Genomic DNA, 21,024 nt, shown 5'->3' on the forward strand with positions numbered 1-21,024 from the left:
CCCTATACAAATTTAAGTTCGTCGCGAACTCGTATTATGCTCGTGGTAAGCTTAATAAGATCGTTTTTTAGGCTTTAAGCTCGTACACGCTTCCAGGACGCTAGTAACGATCTTACAAAATCTTCACGAGCTTGTGAACGAGTTCGTCACGAGCTCGTGGCGAACTCGCGGGTAAACTGGGCAGCTCGTGGCGAGCTCGTGGGTAAAAGGGCGAGCTCGTGGCGAGCTCGTGACGAGCTCGTTGGTAAAAGGGGGAGCTCGTGGCGAGTTCGTGGGGAAAAGGGGGAGCTCGTGGCGAGCTCGTGGGTAAAAGGGGGAGTTCGTGACGAGCTCGTTGGTAAAATGGGGAGCTCGTGGCGAGCTCGGGCATAAACTGGGGAGCTCGGGGGTAAACTGGGGAGCTCGTGGCGAGCTCGTGGGTAAAAGGGGGAGCTCGTGGCGAGCTCGTGGCGAGCTCGTGGGTAAAAGGGGGAGTTCGTGGCGAGCTCGGGTTAAACTGGGGAGCTCGTGGCGAACTCGAGGTTAAACTGGTAAACCCAGCCCTCTAGGGTGGACACCAAAGTTTCATAATTTTTTTAAAAATATCTATTGATTCAAAATTGAACAATTCAATGAATTTTATATACACAATGTAGAAAGCCTTTCTTGTGAAAGATTAGAACGATTATAAATGAAGTTTTCTTAACAAAATTGTATTTTGTATTTTTCATATACGGTAACGCATGTTATGGGTGGACACCAACAATTTTTTAGAATTTTAAAACATGTGCTGATTTTTTTAACTATAACATTTTAAGCTTCATCTTTTTTTATTTGATTTGATCCATGGAGTTCTTCCAAGAAATAAACTGGGAATTGTCAAAGTTGTTCATATAATGTGCATTCATCATGCAGAAGCACCAAATGGAACGTGTGTTGCATGGTGGACACCATGCATGCATAACAACTGTTACAAGATGTGAAATATGGTGATTATGAAAAAACTTTGCCACGCAACCTAAGGTTATTAATGACATGAGCATAAATAGATTCAGCACTTACTACCAGACAATAATTGAACATCAGATAGTCATACAAATTAAGAGAATTCTCATTACCAGGAACTAGGTTTTTTCATGTCACGTTTTGGTGTAAGTCCTAAAAAGGGCGAAAAATGGGTTTCACCTTACATAAAAATTTAAACCCAGGATTTTGAAACACAACGTTATTTAAGTTATCTCCACTACATATCTGCATTAAGACATGGACAAAATTATCACCATAGAATATACTCTTTTATTTTTATACTTGGATCTGAAATATCCATGGTGAAATCTCTCCAGTATCATAAAAATACACATATGCAATTACATTGAAAGTTCAGAAAATTTATGTTGAAATTGAAACAATAGCTTTTTCATGCTGAAGTAACCTGTCAAATTTCTTGTAAATTTAATTAAATTCTTTTGAAACTTTGAAACATTTATTTGCAGCATACCAGATTGGGAAGGGGGGTGCCATTTATTCTGACTGTATCATATATTTAACACCCTGAAATGTCACTGTCAGGTATTACATAAGACCACACACCCAGTGCTTGATTCGAGGTCAACTCCCTGTTTCTATCTTGCTCTCTCCTTATGTACATAGGATCCCCCCTGCTTAGACACAAATCCCTATTCCTCTCTTCTCCCCTCTCTAACTTTCTTGTGTACTCTCTCTTGTGGAATTACCACTGGTAGCATTCCTGATAAGAATGAATTAATTTGGGCCCATTTGGTCAAGTCTTTTTCTATATTGCTGTTGTGGAGAGCAGACATGGGTTTTGAATGGTATTGCAGCTCCTTTGTTTTAGGTAAGAGAAAAACTAATTTCTCACACCTTTTAACTAAATGTTCTATTGTGTATTTATAATAAGACTAGGCCAACAGTTAGGCCTACCTCTCTTATACATTTATGAAAGAGAAGTGTAGAGTAATGATTAATGAGATAATGTATTCATTCTCTTTCTAGTGAGATATCTTTTCATATATTGGGAATTTTGTTTATCTATCTAGCACATGGTATATTCACTTCAATAAAGTAACATTAGATATCTATGTGATAAGGTTATATTCATGTAAACATTTCTGTATCTTGAATGACAAACCCTACCTTTTAGGCAACATGAGAGCACAAGAATGCATTTGGTCTGAATACTGAAAACTAGTTTGCTAGCAGATATCAAGAAGGGATTGTTCTAGAGATCCTATAGTGTACATGTATCATTACTTGGTACCCTGGGTTGGTGAATACACTGACAAAAAGGGGGGATGCTACATAGTTATTGTATGAATACCGCTTTATTAGTTTGGATCTTTGTAATATTATGAGTGATTAGAATGATGGATAAATAATTACCAAAATGGATAATAATATTTCTTCAAAGGCAGAGTATTATACAGTGTAATTACTCACATATTTAATTTCATTATACAGTGTAAGTATATAATTTGGAAATCATTTATTCATTCATATTGTTGTGTGAAGTTGTGAACCCTGCATACAGGTAACATGCATTATAAAGGGTTTGTATTGACTCTAATAAAGAGCTACTTGTTTTAAGTTACATTTTATGTTAAATTTTTTCTTTCTGTTCTTTGATATATTAGTGATTTAATTGATTGATATCCCAGAAGTAATGAGCTTTTAAATTGCCCTAAGAGTATCACTGTATTCTTCACCAGCTAGCCAACTGAATTGCCCTTGCATGGCCAGCCTGCAGATGTTACCAGGACATTGAAAGGCTGATAAGTTAGATAAATATATATATATGCTTGCCAATAGCTCAACAGGATCATCAAGTTCACCTCTATATGTAGACACAAATTTGTTCTCAATGCCAACCTGCTGTTAAGCACGCCATTATAAAGCGTGCAGCCATTTTTTCCACGAGATTGTCGACGAACTCGCCGACGAGCTCGTCGACGAACTCATGACGAACTCGCCGACGAACTCGCCGACGAACTCGTTGACGAACTCGCCGACGAGCTCGCCAACGAGCTTATCGGCCAGTGACGAGCGTGTATATTTCGAGCACGCCAACGAGCTCGCCAACGAGCACGCCAACGAGTTCGTAGCTAATTTGCATATTTGGAACGAAACGAGCTCGCTGGCGAGTTCGTCTGCTTGCTCGTCAACGAACTCGTTGGCGAGCACGCTGACGAGCTCGCGTGTAAGCGTACTGAAATTTGTATAGGGGCAGGTACTGGCTTTCCTGTAAGATTTTAATTCAGCCCTATGGCCTTGCAAAATAGATTTGGAACTGAATGCGGAGACAAATCTAGCTATGCTTTCTAATGCTATTCATCTAATTGTTGTATAAAGTAGCACCCTAACTAGAGCCTTCAATGCTCTGCTAATTAATTGTAATTACGGAAATGAACATTTTTAATGTCGCTTTATCTGATATAATTAAATTGAACAGGTGTAGAGATATCTGAAATTGAATTGAATTGTGAGGACTGATAATGCATTCTTAAGAATGATTGCCAAATATAGATATAATTGTGATGTCATCTGAGATTTAGAGAATAATGTTTCAATGAACAAAAATAAACAAGACCTGCACTGATTACATTGAGCCAAATATATTATCTATTTTCCACTAATATGGGAATTTATCTATTTTCTTGGTAATGCACCAAGAAATTACAACCTATTTTAGAGTTAACATCAAGTGGTGAGAGACAGAGGGTATTAAGTCATTTACACACAGGTTGCTCTTAGCAGACAATATCTTTGGGTAACAAATCAAGAAACTACAACAAAGTCTGGTGTCTGGGTGCTTTCCGAAAATGAAGACAACATTCAAACTAGTTCACTTATAAGACATCTTGTTCTAAAATCTTCAGTTACTGTACAAGACGACAACATATGACCTTTTCTATGATTTGTTTGAAAAAGAAACATATATGACATAAAAGAGATGCTGTAGCATTTTGTGCTTTCTGTGGAAATAACAAACCAGTTTTAGTTATCTTTCTTCAAAGAAATATTATTGCCACTCATTTTATAGCAGTCAATAGACCATTCCCTAAAAATAAGATAAAAACAAATTGTATAAGCTACAGTGCAGTTTGACTAACATACAGCAAAATAGAAGATCGATAGACTTCTCCAGAGTTAATAGAAAAAGACATTACCTTCAAAAGCACTCTGCAACCAAATCAAATAGGCCTATCCAAGTCCAGTAAGCTGAAACATTGTCGAAAAACCACACCACTAGTCTCCAATAATTAACATGGATCATAAAGCCATACAAGTCCAGAGTTTTACAATCACAATACACCAAGGTTATATATCTTGTAAAACATCAAGAGCGAAACAAAACAAAACTTACTGCTTCTGTCCGATCTGAATAGCAGTAATGATAGCTTCTGATGTCCAATGGAAAATGGGTTATTTTTCTAATACTAAATTCAGTAGTGACACCACAACCCTGTCCACGAATAAGCCAGTTCTTACACAGTCCAATCGCTTGTTTAAACGCTGGCTTAGGGATGGATTTAAGCCAGCCCAGCTGCCAAACTGATTATGTTTTTGGAGTAAAACCAGAATTGAAACATGTCCTAAATGCAAATCACCTCTTTCATTGATTAATACCCCCAACAAGCCAAACTAGGAAACATGTTGCCAAAGATAGGTCGGGATTATGGATTCATTTACACCAAAGCTTCTGCATCATTAGCATGTGTGGGTTATGCAAATAAGGCTTTTATTAGATCCAGCCTAAAGCCCAGTGATTGGGCACTAATCACATGTGTTGATACATGGACACAGGGCCTAGCTCTAATTATATGTACAGAGATAACTGGGCTCGTTAATTAGGATACCCGACTAGGCGACTACACAATCTGCATTTGGACATTCCAATTCTTTGGAGTATCATCATCACTGCATTACTGCCAACAGGAAAAATACCTGTGACAAAAGTTGATACCATTTTAGGCTTGTCACGAATCCCTCTAGAATTCAGCATACCGAAAGAAAATGCTACAAAATTAATCTGGAAAATAACAATTAAAATTCATCTGCTACATTAAAAACATCTTTCAGTTTGATACTTTAAATAATAATTTGGATTCATTTTTGTAAACAACATCTCCAAATGAAAATGATCCAGGCACAGAAATAGTGTTCAGGATTGAATCTATGCAGAGTTACATGTCAGAACTATGTGATTAATGTTGCATACATTTGAATTGATTGGACAGCTCACAGATCCCTTTATTAGTCATCTGTAATAAGTAGACCACCCACCTTATGACCATACTAATACTGTTTTCACACTGTCAATATTTTGCTTAACCCCGTACTATAGGTGGGGTTAAGGGGGGGTCTTAGCCCCACCTATAGTACGGGGTTAAGCCTATTCCACTTTCTGTTCAGACTGGTTTTTACCAAAGTGGGCTAAAGTTGGCTAACCCCACCTATAGTACGGGGTTAACTAACCCTGCAAAATAGCAGGGCTAACTCCGCAATTGTGGTGCTAACTCCTGCTAACCCAGCAATTGTGGTGCTAAGCAAATGAATGAGAACAGAAACGAAAAATAGTCCGGTACTACGCAATGGAGCGTATTACAGCTGGCCAGATGCGAAGTATGTCCAATCATAACATTAACGATATCCGGGGTTAACGAAATGCAGTGAGAACAGCGGGGATTTTCTTATTCCGGAATAGGCGCTAGTACGGGACTAAAAACAGCGGGTGTGAAAAGCCAAAAAAATAGTCCGGGGTTAAGCAAAGTACGGGGTTAAGCAAAACCAGTGTGAAAAGAGTATAACTGCTGCAGTCAGAACAGACAAGATATGATCCCTAGACTTCCAAGTAAAGGCATAAACTAATATAATAATAATAACTTGAAAATATAGCACAAGGGCAGGAAGTCCCAACGGCATCCGATTAAGGTCTGTCTACCGTCTGTGCATGAGCCTTTATAAAGATCTTACTTACAAGTCAGCTATCTTGCATCAAAGAAACAGAGTAAAAGAATAAGATCCATATAAATCCAAAGATAAAAATCCAAAGATGATTGCATGAAAGTCACTATTTCTCAAGTGTCAAACAAGTTTGTCCGGCAAGAGCATTCAAGAACTGTATACAGCTCTTTTTCTGGTCGTGTAGCTTTCATTGATGCCTAACAAATACCCAAACAGCTCAACTTCCCCTACGCTACACCTGGAGTCTCTTTCTTATATCTTTTCTTTCATCCGCTCCTCTCTCTCTCTTTCCTTCCTCCCCTCTCTATTCCAGCCGAAGAGGCATTATCATAATCATCTTAACAATACAAAATCTTGCAAAATCTCTCTATTTTTGTTCTCTGTATATAAGCCTGAGATTTGGTGAGCTGGCTATGGATTTACAACAGTGGCATTTAAAAGCAAGAATAGAATAATCTCCTTCCCGAAGCTATAACTTAAACGAAAAGAAACAAATCGGATAAACTTTTGGATAGACCAGCAACTTAACACAAGTCATGCTTGAATTTGGCAAAAAGCCGATTTTCTTTTTCAAGATTGAATTACCTTGCCAACAATAAAGCTTTGTGTGATGTTGTAGCATGATAGTTTTGAAAGTTGCTATTTCATATTTAATATACAAACAATGTTTTTCTCCATGCCCAGAGGTTCATCCACACTCCCCACAAAAGCAAAAAGCATTGTTACTGTTTGCATAAAGCAATGAAGATTTTCTTTTTCTTCTTCTTCGAAATACTGAGTTCTGAACCCCTTGGTGGGATTTACTTAAATCAATTTTTAAAAAGAAAATTGATGAATCAGTTATTAATTCCATTCCAAGATTACATCTGGGGACTGACTTCAAACATGCATAGCCAATTGACAGGACTAGGTTTGGAACCAGAGTCTATCTAATTCCCTACCAATTTAAACAGACAGTGAGTGACTGCTACACACACTTACATCTCCCTATAAAAAGACTTCTTTTTACTATGTTTTCCTCTAATTTTCTTCTCTTTTGTCAAAAATAAAGAAAACATAAAGACACTACTTAGAAGGACATCCTGTTTACCTTTTAGCTAGTGTCTAATACCCTTTTCTAACTGCACTCTATCGGAGTCACACCGATGAAAATACCGATTGAATTTTCCTTATGTAAACAAAGGTGAAACCGCAGTTTTCCCCCTGTCGGTTTCTAACTGCCGGTGAAATTCACTCGCTGTGGCGAACCCTTGCCGGAAGTGAAGAATTATTACGTAATCATTAAGCCCGCGCTCCATCTAGCTACCATGCAGCATGTTCAACCATAAGTCAACAAACACAGCTGGTTACGATAAAGCGCGCGTATACTGCGACCTTTGACCATTTTAATCGCTGTTTTAATCGCCTTTTTCTCCCAAACGTTTTCTAACTGCACATTTCATCGGTGTCACACCGATAGAATGAGAATTTCTCCTGCTCTTGAGCAGGAGAATTTAATCGCCTATTTCTCCTTTTTTCATCGGCTATTTAATCGCCTTTTTCTCATCTGTTGCTTTCTAACTGCCAGTTTCATCGGATGCGTCCGGATGCATCCGATGAAAATCAGTGCAGTTAGAAAAGGGTATTACAAGATGGTGTTTGCCTCCTACAGTATATCCTTTGAGTAAGCTTTATAAGCTTTCTTTATCATTAATTTCTGGTCAGCTGCTCAAGATAAAAGGATGTTTTGCTTCGAGTCCACCTCTCCTAATTACATCCTCTGAATACAAGTTTCCAGTTTGGCTATTTTGAAAACATTTTGCCCAGGAAGGCTTGAATAATTACATGTTTTTTTCTAGCAGGTTTACTTACAATTTCACCTTTGACTTTTCAACTTTAAACAAACACTGTACAAGTCAAATTCATGAAGGAAATTGCTATTAATTTGACAAAATGATTAAAATGAACCAGATATCAATTGCCATACTATCCATTGAAATCATTGGTTAACTAAAGGTAACCTTCACGCCTTTCTTTTTCTGGTAGCCTATTCCTATTTTCAATACTGGGCATCTGTGACATTTTGATAGTGCTGTACATAATTCTAATCATAACTAGCAAAGACAATATTTCCTTTGCAAATACAGATTCATAATATAGAATATATTAAACAGAACATTTAATACACTAAGCAGCAAACTAAAAAACTGAAAAAGGAGATTTTAAAAGAGCAGTTTCAACTCACCCACATAGTGTAAAGTAAAAATCTAAAGCTTTAATAATCCTTCTCTAGGTTAGATTATTCTAGCAGTCATCAAGACGATTACTTTACAATTAAGCCCAATAATATTGTATTCTACTCATGAAGTTCCTGTTTCGTTTATCCATAACAGATCAAAGTCTTCTGATTACAATCCAACTAAATGTTTACTTAATGCAAAGTTTGCACATAATTCCCCAAGATATTTACATATCAAATTTCAATTTTCTTAGTCATTCCAATATTATGTCAAGATAACATTAATTGCTAATGAAAAAAAAATAAAGCATTAAGAGTATTCCATAATATTGACATGGCAAGATACTTCACAGTATCTGCATGATAAGAACATGTATGTTTAATTAATGAGTTATAATGTTTTTGGATTTGATAGCAACTTTGCTTTGTATACACTATTTATTCAGACAATAAAATATAAAACATGTCTAGGAATGCAGAAGAGGATTTGGAAGACATTTGGAGCTATGCATCCTGGATAAAATGGCAACAAAATAAACAAATATTCTACAAAGATAACTAGATAGCTCTCAAATTAAAGCAATTAATGATTGATTGTTTGCAGACAGTGTAGGTAGAATGGTGAAGCTGTACATTAAACAAAAAACTTCTGACTAGATATATCTAAAGAGCAACATGCAAGATAACATTAAAAATCTTATAGAAGCCTACATAAGCTCACGAGAAGTAGATGCAGATCTACATTAATACAACATACCTTTGTTGGGTATTCCTATAGATGCATTCACATTACAAACATCTTTACATTAAGATGAACATGCAGTGATATCCTTCTTCTGTTATTCCTTGCCAGATGATACATTAACTTGTAATGTCCAACCAATAACGATTGAAACACTCTTCAATGTTCTGGGCAGATATTTGAACATAAGAATCCTGATTTTGGAAAAGATCTTGTTCATGTTCCAGATGTGTACCTCTGAAAGTCTCTTTTCTATATAAAGCAGAACAATTTAGGAAATGATTTGGCAAGTAACACACTGTGAAATGTGCCTTGGCGGATAATCCTTTCTAGCATTGTCAGTCTCTCTCTATTGTCCTCCTTATCCTTCGACTATCCTTCCCAAACTACCAAAGCACAATTTTTGGCTCACCACAAGGCAAAACACGACTGAATTTCAAAGATGGGGAAAATACCTTTGGTTAATTATATAAGGATTAATTAAATGCTTTTCTCAGATGTAACAATTCTATTGAATCCAGTGACATTTCTGTCACATCCAGTCAGGACACCATACAAATCTTTGAAGACAAATTGTGATGGATTGCAAAGAAGACTATCCAATTAAAAGATTTCCATCTGGAAGATTGGTTCTAATGACAACAATGGCCTTTAAAAGATCAAAAGAGAATGTATCACCACATGCTCTCAGCCATGTATACAACCTTTCCTTTTTTTATTCCCTTCTCTATATTTAATCTTGATAAGGGTGATTCACACCAGAGCAAATAAAATCTTGTCTTCTGTGTTTGCATATCAAGAGATAATCGCAGTGTTATGTAACCACGCTATTTAGACCAGAAAATCGTGAGCCATTGTTCAACAGGACTTTTGACGCCATTTGACCGACTTTGTGTAATAAAACCCCATCTTCCCTCATTAACTCTGAATCATAGAACAAAGCACCACAGCATACAGGACCGTACAAAACACAAAGGTTTGATTTCTACCAGGTTCCCATCTTCTAAAAACCTAGGTAGAGAGGGTCTGCTGTAGAAAAATACCTTATAAACAAAGCAAAGTCTTAGTCCGGAAGCAAAGACATAATAATAATAATAATAATACATTTATCGAGCGCAGAAACTATCAAACATTAAGTATATATTCTACTACACTACAAGAGCTCCTGATATGCTTAGATTTACAGTTAATTGAAAAGATGTGCTTTCAGATTTAAACCAATCGCAATCAGAACAAACACTCAATACTTGCTTTCTCTATTGGGTCAAGTTGCTTCATTTACCTGCTCAAAAATGAATTCATAGTTCCTGTAAAATGTTCTTTCTTTAGCAGCCAAAGATTAAGATGATGAGGAATATAAGTCTCAATGTTAAATATCCTCATCCACCACAAATATTGGTTTTATTAATCACAGATTTTACCCTTTAGAAAAAGCTTCATTCTCAATTTCCTTTTTGACACTTCAAGGGAATGCCCTTTAATAACAAATTCCTTTGAAACTTGGATAGAAATTAAGTTGTAATGTCATCACAGGTAGTCAGACCCGCTAAATAAGACCACATGACTTAAGGTGCTGGAGGTAAGCAAATGCCCCCCCCCCCTGAAATCATTCCACTAACCTATGGTTCTGAATATGTCTCACTCTTCTTTTTATCACATTTTATTCTTTTAAGGAAAGAAGCAACTGCTCCTTCCTATCATTATTCTACCTTATGGCTCTAATTATGTCTCTCTCTCTCTCTCTCTCACCTCCCTTTTCTCTGTTAGCTTTTTAAGTACAGAACGTGTCTTGGCTGTGCATAATATGATAAGACTTCGACACAATTGGGTCAACAGACTCTAGACAGTCTGGATATCTTCGCTAGCTAGGGGGTTACACCTTTGTCACCCTCTGTCAAATTGAGAGACGAAACGAGGAATGACAGAGTACACATTTGGAAATCATTTTACAGGTTCGTCATCCCGTGGTTTCAATCTGGGAGTAGAGTATGTTGGGTTCATGACCATCAGAGAGATCGTCCTGGGCATCACCGGGGGTCTGGGGGTGGACGTGACACAACCATATATAATCAAAATGTTCTCTCAGCACATTTTGTTCACAACATTTGATGTCTTATGCCTTTTAAGTCTTCATTTACGTATCACTAGTACACATTTTATTCACCCATTTACTTTAAGCTTTATTTGAAAATCAGCTAACTTCTCAGCATAATATGGATTGACATCCCCCCATTCAAAGTGCTCAAAATGGTCTAGCAATGCTCGTACCTATCAATTAATAGAAAACATTTCAAACAGAAGTGAAAGTTAAAAGCTAAGAGGAAATTAAAAATTAGAAAACATTTCTGTGCGTTCTCTTAAAGTTTTTGACAGGGAAATGTTGAAACTTAGGTTTGATATATTGTATTGCATTGTAGAGAAGTTATATATAAAGTGCAGTGGGACAGGGGTTTAAAACTTCCCCCTCACCGACATTGAGCTGGTTTAGGAAAGGTGGATAGGGTAAAGGAGGGGGTGGGGTATAAGCAGGCTGTTCCAAGTGCCATCAGTGTTTTATGTGTCATCTTCCCTGACGTGAGGGATATACTAAAAAAAGATCAACCCCTGAAAACAAAAACAATTATAATTATCATAAAAGTAAATCGCCATACATAGACACAAAACTATTTTAAATGAGGCCTGTGGTCGATCTATTCCTGGTATGAATACTGCCATTCATACTACCCTGGTTTCCTTGTTCTATATTCTAATCATTTATCCCTTTCTGTGAAGGGGACAAATCTTGACCGTCAAAAAGCAAAGGCCGGTCAGGATCTGGTCAGAGTCAGAAGGATGCTAGATAAATTCAATATCAAAATATAAGATTGAGCGTTCTCTTTGTTCTCAGCAGACGAAAGGATGCAGTGATTGAAATCAGCACAGTTTGCATTTTCGGGGGTATGAACACCATCTAAAAAGGATGTCCCAAAAGGGCAACAAGCACTACTGATGTTTCTAATTCTGAAGAAAAAGGGCATTTATAATTAATTTGCCAAAATGGATTTTTAATACTAATCTTTATCATATTGGCATGCACTATCCGTCTATCCAATATATTACCCATGCCTCTTCTCTGTCTCTCTGTTATGTCTCTATCTTTAATACCGTAAATGCTATATATTACTGATAAATTTCCAATTTCATAATATGACCCCACTAAACACTGAATTAATCAAGTATATAAAAGCATTTCATTTGAGTTAAAACCCTTTTAATCCCTTTATGCTTTTCCTCCCATCATCTCCCTATTCAACCATGGGCCACTACTAGCTCATCATATCAAACCAGTAATTATCGCAGAGCTGTTAGATGATGTCATGGGCAATGGATAACAATGCTCTTCAATTTCAAAATATGACCTCACTAAACACTGAATCACCCTTAGAGCAGGACGGTGATTGAGTTTCCATTGTCTGGCTATCGTCACACTAAGGGCGCGTTCATGCTTGATTTTGACGGCCAGAATCAGGCATCTGTTACGCGTTTAGTTTAAAACACGATTGCGTTCATGCTCACTTTTGTAGAATCACCGAAAAACGGCGATCACGATCGCCGATCGTAAACTCACAAAAAGATGCGTTTACAATTTGTAAACGCGTTTAAATGGGGTCAACGCACTGACCTCTAGTGGGTCTACGTAGCATGCGCACACAGGTTTGCGAATCCAGCTGAAGGCCACCCAAGGAGAATTGCCTGGAGAAGTGAGCATGAACAGTGCACCGTGGAACTGCGATTACGATGAGCGTTTACGATGAGCGTTAGAAATCGCTCATTCTGCCTTCAAAATCAAGCATGAACGCGCCCTAACAAGACTCGTGGTCCAGTCTGATATTCTCCCTAATGAGATAATTATATCGTCTGCTGAGGGCCAGAAGGGTGTTAGCTCTATGGAAGAGGATGTGGGCTAACACCCTTCTGGCTCTCAGCAGGCGGAATATGATGTCTGGACCTGTAATTGCCATTCAAGGCAGAATCAATAATTTATATCCCAAGTGAAGACACGGAATAACATATGTAGAGAGAATAGTGTTTTGTGTGCACTTAATGTTCAGCTATGAAACTGTTCTAACATTTTGTTTGAATTAACCAAATACATTTTGTTCACGATAGAATTTTGATTGCTAGTCATGATGTCCCATGGACAAAGTGAAGGCCTAATCAAATGAAAACTGGAATGATCTATAACAAGGTGGCATATCAATGAGGACTGAAAAATCCATTTTCCTTCATGGAGAAATCTGGAATAGCTCCCCCTATTGTCAGAAATCAGACAGGGTATCCACATAGACTTGTACAAGAAGCTAGTCTTCTCTACTGAATTCGATCTACAGATCTTTCTCTGCAAGAATTGGATTCAGTGAGATCAGATTACCTGGACTTTTGGGTATTCTACTGAGCAGAACTAAATATAACTGACATTTTATGGGCTTTCTAAGTAGAGATTACTGCTAGAAAGGTAAGGATGAGACATCTAGATCATCTCTGTGTTCTAGTTTCAGAAAGGCTTCATGAAGCAGTAAACCACAGATCAGGTTTCAACTCATTGTGCTGATTTCTACTTTAATCTTTATCCTTCTCTCTTTTTATTTCTCTTTCATTCTTTCCTTTTCACTTCTTTATCTATCCTTATTTTAGTGAGCTTAAAAGGAGACAGGTAAATTCCTACATTTTCTGCTTCAATTCTGACGGAATAAGTTATGAAATTTCACGAATTTCTTTTGACTACTTTTTCTACAATATCCAATGTCATTAAAATTCCACCAACAGGGAGCTGAAACAATTCACAGCTCTCTACAGTTTGTATCTATTTGAAATAGCTTCTTAAATTCTTTTTCTGCCTGTTAATCAGCCTATACTAACCCCTTATCTAAAATCCTCACCCTACCCATCAGGCACTTTCCATTTTCGTACCCTTCATATTATTTATTTCCTACATGTATCTTCTCTTATTTGTACAAATATTCTGTATCATAGATATTTTCCATCTCTCCTTTCCACGTCCCCTTTCACACCCCTTCTGAGTACTTGTCCATATATTGCACAATATAGCCAAAAGTGTTGACAGTTTGGAGGGGAGGGCGGGGGATTAGGGGTATGGGTAGGATAAAGGTCTCGACCCCTCAGTTCCATCTTTTTAAGTAGATGCACATGAAGGCAATGTGCCACTTGTGCCCCTCTGGCTACGCCTATATGAACAACCCCCAATCCACTAAACGTATTTCCAAATGTCTCCATGTCACCCCTTGGCACATTGAGAGAGGTGCAGCTACGCTTCATATCACTGCTAAGTCTGGTACCTGACCTAAATAAATTCTTTCCTTCTCTCTTTCCTCCGTCATTCTCCATTTCATAAACTCTGAAGTTATTGGAGCATCACCTTGCCTCCTCAATGGAGAGCTAACCAAATTCCACTTGACATTCTCATGTAGTTCAATTTTCTTCGGAGGCATTTTAGAGGGTAGAGCATCACATTATTTTTAATGTCAAGGAGTCAGCAGACTGTTCCCATGTGGCTCAAGTCATTCATAATATATCCAATATTGAAAAGCTCATATGCATGGGCATGTACTTGTTTGACTACATACCAGAATACCATACAGCTTTGTAACTAGCTTGCGAAACAAAACGGTAAATCTAACCTGCAACCGAACCCTAATAATGTTCATTTTTATAAAACAGCTATATTCTCAGAGGATAGCTGCATGTATCTAATCATACACAGCAACATTAGTTTCATTTCCTATTGATAAACATATCACAGTAAAACTAGTCTTAAAATTGTCGGTATTGAACCAGAAGGTGTTAACATATATATTTTAAAACAAGAGTTAATTAAGTTTTGGCCTTCAAAAGACAAAGTAATGTTTTAACAAAGGAGGGAGATAGAGCAATTTAAAAAAGGGCTCTTTTTATGTATTTCTTCAGCTATTAAAGCAATACTTTGTCCTGCATGGCAACCAAGTAGGCTCATCCTTATAACACCAAGGGTACCTACAATCAATTTTATGGTATGGATTAATATGAAGATAGAGATTAGGATTAAGAATACATCTTACCTCATCAAGGCACTGGTCGTATGTACCTCTCTGGTTCTCATTCTCCAAGACGAGGGCCGAGTTCTCCGATTCCAGCTGACGAAGTCTCTCCAGAAGAACAGACTTCTCTCTCACAACCTCCTCCTTACTTACGACCTGAAATCAATGAGAGAAGTCATTATTTTTATAAGACAATTGAAATGCTAGAGCGCCATAATGGCAGTGCCCTAAAGCCGGGGGTAGTAATTGTGGAACACCAGAAGTGTCAAACCTGACAGACATGAGCTCTATACAAGAACACAATATCACTTTTATTAACATTATTATTTCATTACGCAAAATATTAGATTTCTAATAAATGAGAAAGAAGTACAGAAAACTGTTATGACAGCTCTCTCTCTTTCTTTCTGTCTCTCTGTCTCTCTCTGTCTCTCTCTCTCTCTCATTCATACACTATCTCTTTTTTCGCTCTCTCTTTTTACCCCTCTTTCTTTGCATATCTCTCTCTCTCTCTCTCTTCCTTTACTCCATACTTCCTCCCTTTCTCTCTCATTCAACAGTTAGCAAATCAACAGTACTAGCAACTACAAAAATCATATGATGCAGCAAACAATTTACCATATCATTGATATTCTTTGTGTTATATCCTTTATAGCTATCACGGTTGATTCCTCTCTCCGTCTCATCCACCGAGAGGGCTGAAACCTGCACACAGCAGCCTGGCAGAACGAACAAGGTCTCCCGCCTTATCATGGTAAGATCCGTTCATACAACTCCAGCAAGATCTAAGAATCCATCAACTTTATATACCCCAATCCTCTAAATGTAATTCCTATCTGGAGAAAAGTTCCACACTGACCTGGGTTTTTATATATCTAACCCTACAATCACCCACTCACAAACTATATACAAAAATAAATTGAAGCAGAAGTAAGGGTCTCTTCCTCTGTGACAGTTACGACTGCCATCAGCGTCACGCAAAGTTTGCTAATTCCTGCAACATGTTTCCAAACGTGGTTATCTGGGTAGATTATCACACGCTTTGGGCTCTCTGGAAGCCTGATGAATCTAGCTGCCATCAAAGCTCGAGCTTCCTTCCTGGCCAGTTGAAGCTGTTCAGTGTCTCAAGCCGTCGTCCTAACTGCCAGGACGACGAGATGGACGGGTGGATGCATGTATCATCAGCCCATTCCTGACTAAACTGACATTTTTACGACATCCATGGAGTCATGAGCATTATCTACATGTGTTGACTAGCTATGGACGATTAGTCAGCGCTACTTTTAAACCAGATCTTTTTTTGTTGGTGTTCATATCAAAACAAATCTGGCTCAAAAATCAATTCCTTCCATTTCCTTCCGTTATAGGTGCCCAGCTGCAAGTAAAAGCACTTGTTCTTTTCCTCTGATGTACATATAGCTCAATCACAAAAAGTGTGATTTGACATTAAATCTTAAAATAATCCTTCTCTACAAAATCAGTCACACAGGAAATAGAAATAGTTCAAAAGGTGAAATAGAAATATCTCTGCCCATTACACACAATAGAGGAATATTCAAAGAGTGTATTGTATGAAGAAACTAAATAAAAGTAAATATTTCACGATATAATACAATTTTTAGGCACTATTCTTACCTCCTCCCTCTAATGAACCAAAATAGTTTTCATATTGAAATTCTCTTATCTATGGGAAATCAGAAAGTATATACTAATCTTAATATACCTTTGTGTAATCAGAGCTTGAAAGTACCCTTCATAGGTACAACCTGAAACTAAAACTTAAGTGAAATTGTTCTGCTCACGTCCATGACACTACAATCAACCTATATGACTTGACAATATTGCTTTCAAATTTTACAAGGATTTTCCCTAAAAATTGTGATTAAACGCGACAACTAATTCCCCCAGGGTGGGGGTACTAAACACAGCCACATTCTGGTTAGGGAAACTCCTCCTTTCCCTTCTCTCATATTTTGGAGAGATGGAAAAAGGTTAATATTCACCTTTTTGATGATTTAATCAAAACCAGTGAGTCTGAAAACCTAAAAGTTACTAAAACATATAAAAGTTTTAACCTAAGATTGAACCATTTTTCATTACAAGTATTCAGCAGTGTAATGGAGACTTCCTGATACTCAATAGCCATAATTCCTGCAAGTGAGTCATTTCTAAAATGAATGTGGAGAACATAAATGCACAAAACTGTTTTTCCCCCCATTCTGTCCTTGTGATAAACTTAAATATTTCTTCACTTCAAACTTTCAAAGCCATGAGTAATTTAGATACGGAACTTGCTAATGCATCACTGGGTCTTTTCATTTAGTTTCATATATGTGTGACGAAATCATAACCTATACTGCTGTCCAGTCATAGATATTCAAGTTTTCTCCATCCGTATCTTAATTTCACAATCTCTATTTCACAATCTCTATTTCACTTTCTCTCCCCCCCCCCCTCCCTTTTCCCCTCTAATATACCTAAGATTGAAATTACAAAGAAAAAAATGAGCCCACTACATTATGACTAATTGTCATAAAATGATTGAAACTTGATTCCGTCATTGTGATAATCGTAAGAATCTTAGATGACCTGGGGGGTCTTTCATAAAGCTGTTCGTAATGAAAAGCCAAATGGGATGCTCAATCATTATTGATTTTTATTTATTAAGTTGAACTGTGCAGATGTAGATTAACATTCTTATTATAACAAACATTTTTTGCCATAATTTTATTGAGGTTATTGGAAATATCAGAAAAAAATTTGGGCATCCTATCTGGCACTTCATAAAGTTCATTCGTAAAGTCAAGCGTAACTTTACGAAATCTTTATGAAACACCCCCCAGAAGCCATTGCTCAGCGTTATTGATTAGACTTCAGACTGAAGAGTGAGATGAGCAAAGCCCCTGTTCAGGTAATATCCATCGCTCCTCTCCCCCTAAACTACCAAAAAATTCTCTTCTTGAAAAAAATACATAATAAACGAAAATAATCATTCTAATTAAGATTGCTCAAATAGTTCTGAGTACAAATATAATTTAGAGGGAAAAAAAAATATTTTCCCCTCTCTTGACCTGATCCTCCATTGTTTTATTTAATCATTTGTTATTGGTAAAGTATAATAGTCAGCAGTAAGTGATCTGGTGGAAATATGATTTGATTTCATAGAGTCAGCACTCTCATGACAAGGTTGATTTTCATAAACTAATTAATATAGAGGATAAGAGTTCAATAATAAAGCAAATTTTTACATTTTCTTATGTTTGATGATTTTTCTTCCTTTTAATTACCATCAGTACAATTTTCATTTTGGGCAAGATAAAAAGTCAAGGTCAATATCAATTAACAAATCAGGTGTCAACTTTTTTTCTGCGTCGTTACCGTAATAACCCAAATATATGAAACTGGATTTTATGATCAAAATAGACAGAACAGGTGCTATATTATCATTAAACGTTTCCCCATATGATTCACAAATAGTGTTTACTGGCTGTCAATAGCATGTGATCCTATTGTGTTAATAAACGCGATCAGACACCTCTTAACAGGTTTTTCCTAAATTGATTACCATATTGTTTCTTTATTGCATTGACCTATATTTCTGTGATTTCATAGAATTGGCATAATTATGACTGGACCACACACGAAAAGAAGTGAAATCAGGAGAGAAAAAAAGATAAAGAAATAGCATCTGTCGAGTTTTTATCAAAATATATGACTATGCTCTTCTGGCTCTAAATAGACAATGCATGTGTACCGGAATGAAGATAGAGCAGAGGGAAAAAGTAATAACATTGAGAGTAAAAAATATTTATCTATCCCAGCCCATCCTTCTCCATATCATATACTCTAACAATAATTATTAATCACTTCTGTAATTGTATCTTATCTTTATGCTTTTGCTTTGTATATTCCTTGTAATTAAGCCCCCCAGGCTGGCCTTTCTAATAATTACCATTTCATTTCAAAGATGGTTGCAAAGATGTTGGAAAGATATAGATAGGGGCATGTGATGAAAGAGAAACAGAGAATGAAACATAATCAGAAAGGAATACCATTTATTAGAGAAAGTCCTCTTTTCACTGCATATTGAATTCTTCAAAGCACATTTTTTTGTCATCTGTTAAGTATCTGGGCTACATTCCTCCTCCTCCTCCTTCATCTTCATTAGATCATTCGTTATGCCACAATTATCATCAGACTTTACTAATGCCTCCTAAATTCTACTCCAGAATCTTGACAACATCAATTAACCCAATTCTAAGTGAATCCCTTTTCGTCTAGCTCCAGCTCCTCCAAACTTTCCATCTTCCTACCCAACTCTCTCTCTCTCTCTCACTCTCTCTCTCTCTCTCTCTCTCTCTCTCTCTCTCTCACTCACTCTGTCTCTCCTTATTTACAATTATCTCTCTCTCTTCATTCACTTCTCTCCGTCTCTCCTCATCTGTCTTGTTCTTCCTCTCCTTACCCGACTGTCTCGTTTTACCTCCGTCTCGCTGCTTCTCACTGCCAAATGCCATTATGAAATTGCATTTAATAATTTAGGATGGGACACCCTCTATTTGAGTCACATACAAACCTGTAGAGATTAGGTAACCGATATGGGGGATCTAGCCAACATGAGAGCATAGCCAGCTTTCTCAATGTTGTTAGGAATGTTTAGAGGCAAACATGGGTAACATGATCACATTGTACTCTCATATAAGATTGACCTCTTTTCAAAGGTAATGAAATTGTTTTGAAACTGATTTTCTGTTCTGCCTTTCAATCCCAAGTACTTTTGTGTAGCCAAGAAAGTTATTTAATCGATGAGTCAAATAAACAGGCTCTTGAAAATTACTACTCTTCAAGATGATAATTGAAAAAACTAAAAATGTTGATGACATTGACTCTCTCTCTTTCTCTCTCCCTCACTCTCTTCTTCTCTTTGTTTCTCAACATTATCAGTCTTCTCTGACAGTGCTGTCTCTTCCATTTTACCCATGGCCTTCTCTCTCCCCTCCCCCTCTCTTTCTATATTGCTCTGTTATTTATCGTTCTCTTAATCACTCTCTCTTTTCTTTCTTTTTCTCCGCATCTTTAAGAGTTGATCCTCAACACCCAGAGCAAGACTTTAGATGCAGAATCCTTGTTAACCTACTTCCAAATGAAGATGCAAACTGGTGCCTTTTATCATTAATCTTATCACGTAGAAATCATGAAGGAATTTTGAGATTTAGCTGGAGGCAGATTGTTCATCCAATTTCTTGAGATGTGTCTGTCATCATACAATTGATGGAATTCAGTTCTTTCTCTTTTTTCATCTTCTTCTTCTTGACAGCTATTATTCCAGAAATAGTTTATTTTCTTACACTTACAGTGAAATGAACATCAGTTCACAGAATTACTAATGACTTTTTTCTGGTAGAACAGAATATAAATGACACTGGGCTAAGATTGTTCTATGTTAATCAAAGCATCACGATAAGGGAGTGAAATTTGTATTTAAAATAAATCATACAATTCTAAATGACCCAGTTCTGACAATCTGAGCACATGTGTTAAGTAACATTAATCCAATATGAAATAAAATTATATATCATTGATGACTGTTTTAGATCTGACGCCAGTCAATTCATTTCTATAAACTGCACGAGGCCCTTACTTGTGATTCCTACATCCATCACTCCTATGACCAGTATGTTTATCATTAAGACACATTTATTTTTAAATGGTGCTTTTCAAAAGGTCCTTTGATACCAAATTCACTATTCTACCCAGAATGTTACTCTTGAATCAAACAGTATATTGTGACTAACGATAATATTTATATGAATGTTCATACCAAGATGACAAGAGATCAGTCTATCTATTTAAACAAAACCAGTTGATATCTTAGGACATGCTGTAATTTCTTCTAAAAAAAAAGTTGATAAAAGTTAACATATTATGAATTACAACAAAATACTTGCACACCCATTCAGGTTCTTTTTTAATAGCTTACAAACTTTTTTGATTCTCATGATGATTCTAGTGGCTATTTCCATTACACA

At 36.8% G+C, this 21,024-nt stretch overlaps 1 protein-coding gene across 1 annotated transcript in view; it reads right to left on the reverse strand.

The window, feature by feature from the left end:
• LOC100888199 overlaps positions 1–21,024 on the reverse strand; it is a 72,625-nt gene that overhangs the window by 37,095 nt on the left and 14,506 nt on the right. Inside the window, exon 4 of the mRNA XM_030974585.1 lies at positions 15,017–15,151. Coding sequence (XP_030830445.1) covers positions 15,017–15,151 — 135 coding nt within the window. The remainder of the gene's footprint in view (positions 1–15,016; positions 15,152–21,024) is intronic.

This window comes from Strongylocentrotus purpuratus, unplaced genomic scaffold, assembly GCF_000002235.5.
Source record: "Strongylocentrotus purpuratus isolate Spur 01 unplaced genomic scaffold, Spur_5.0 spur5_scaffold_7, whole genome shotgun sequence".
In the NCBI taxonomy this organism is placed as follows: Eukaryota; Metazoa; Echinodermata; class Echinoidea; order Camarodonta; family Strongylocentrotidae; genus Strongylocentrotus; species Strongylocentrotus purpuratus.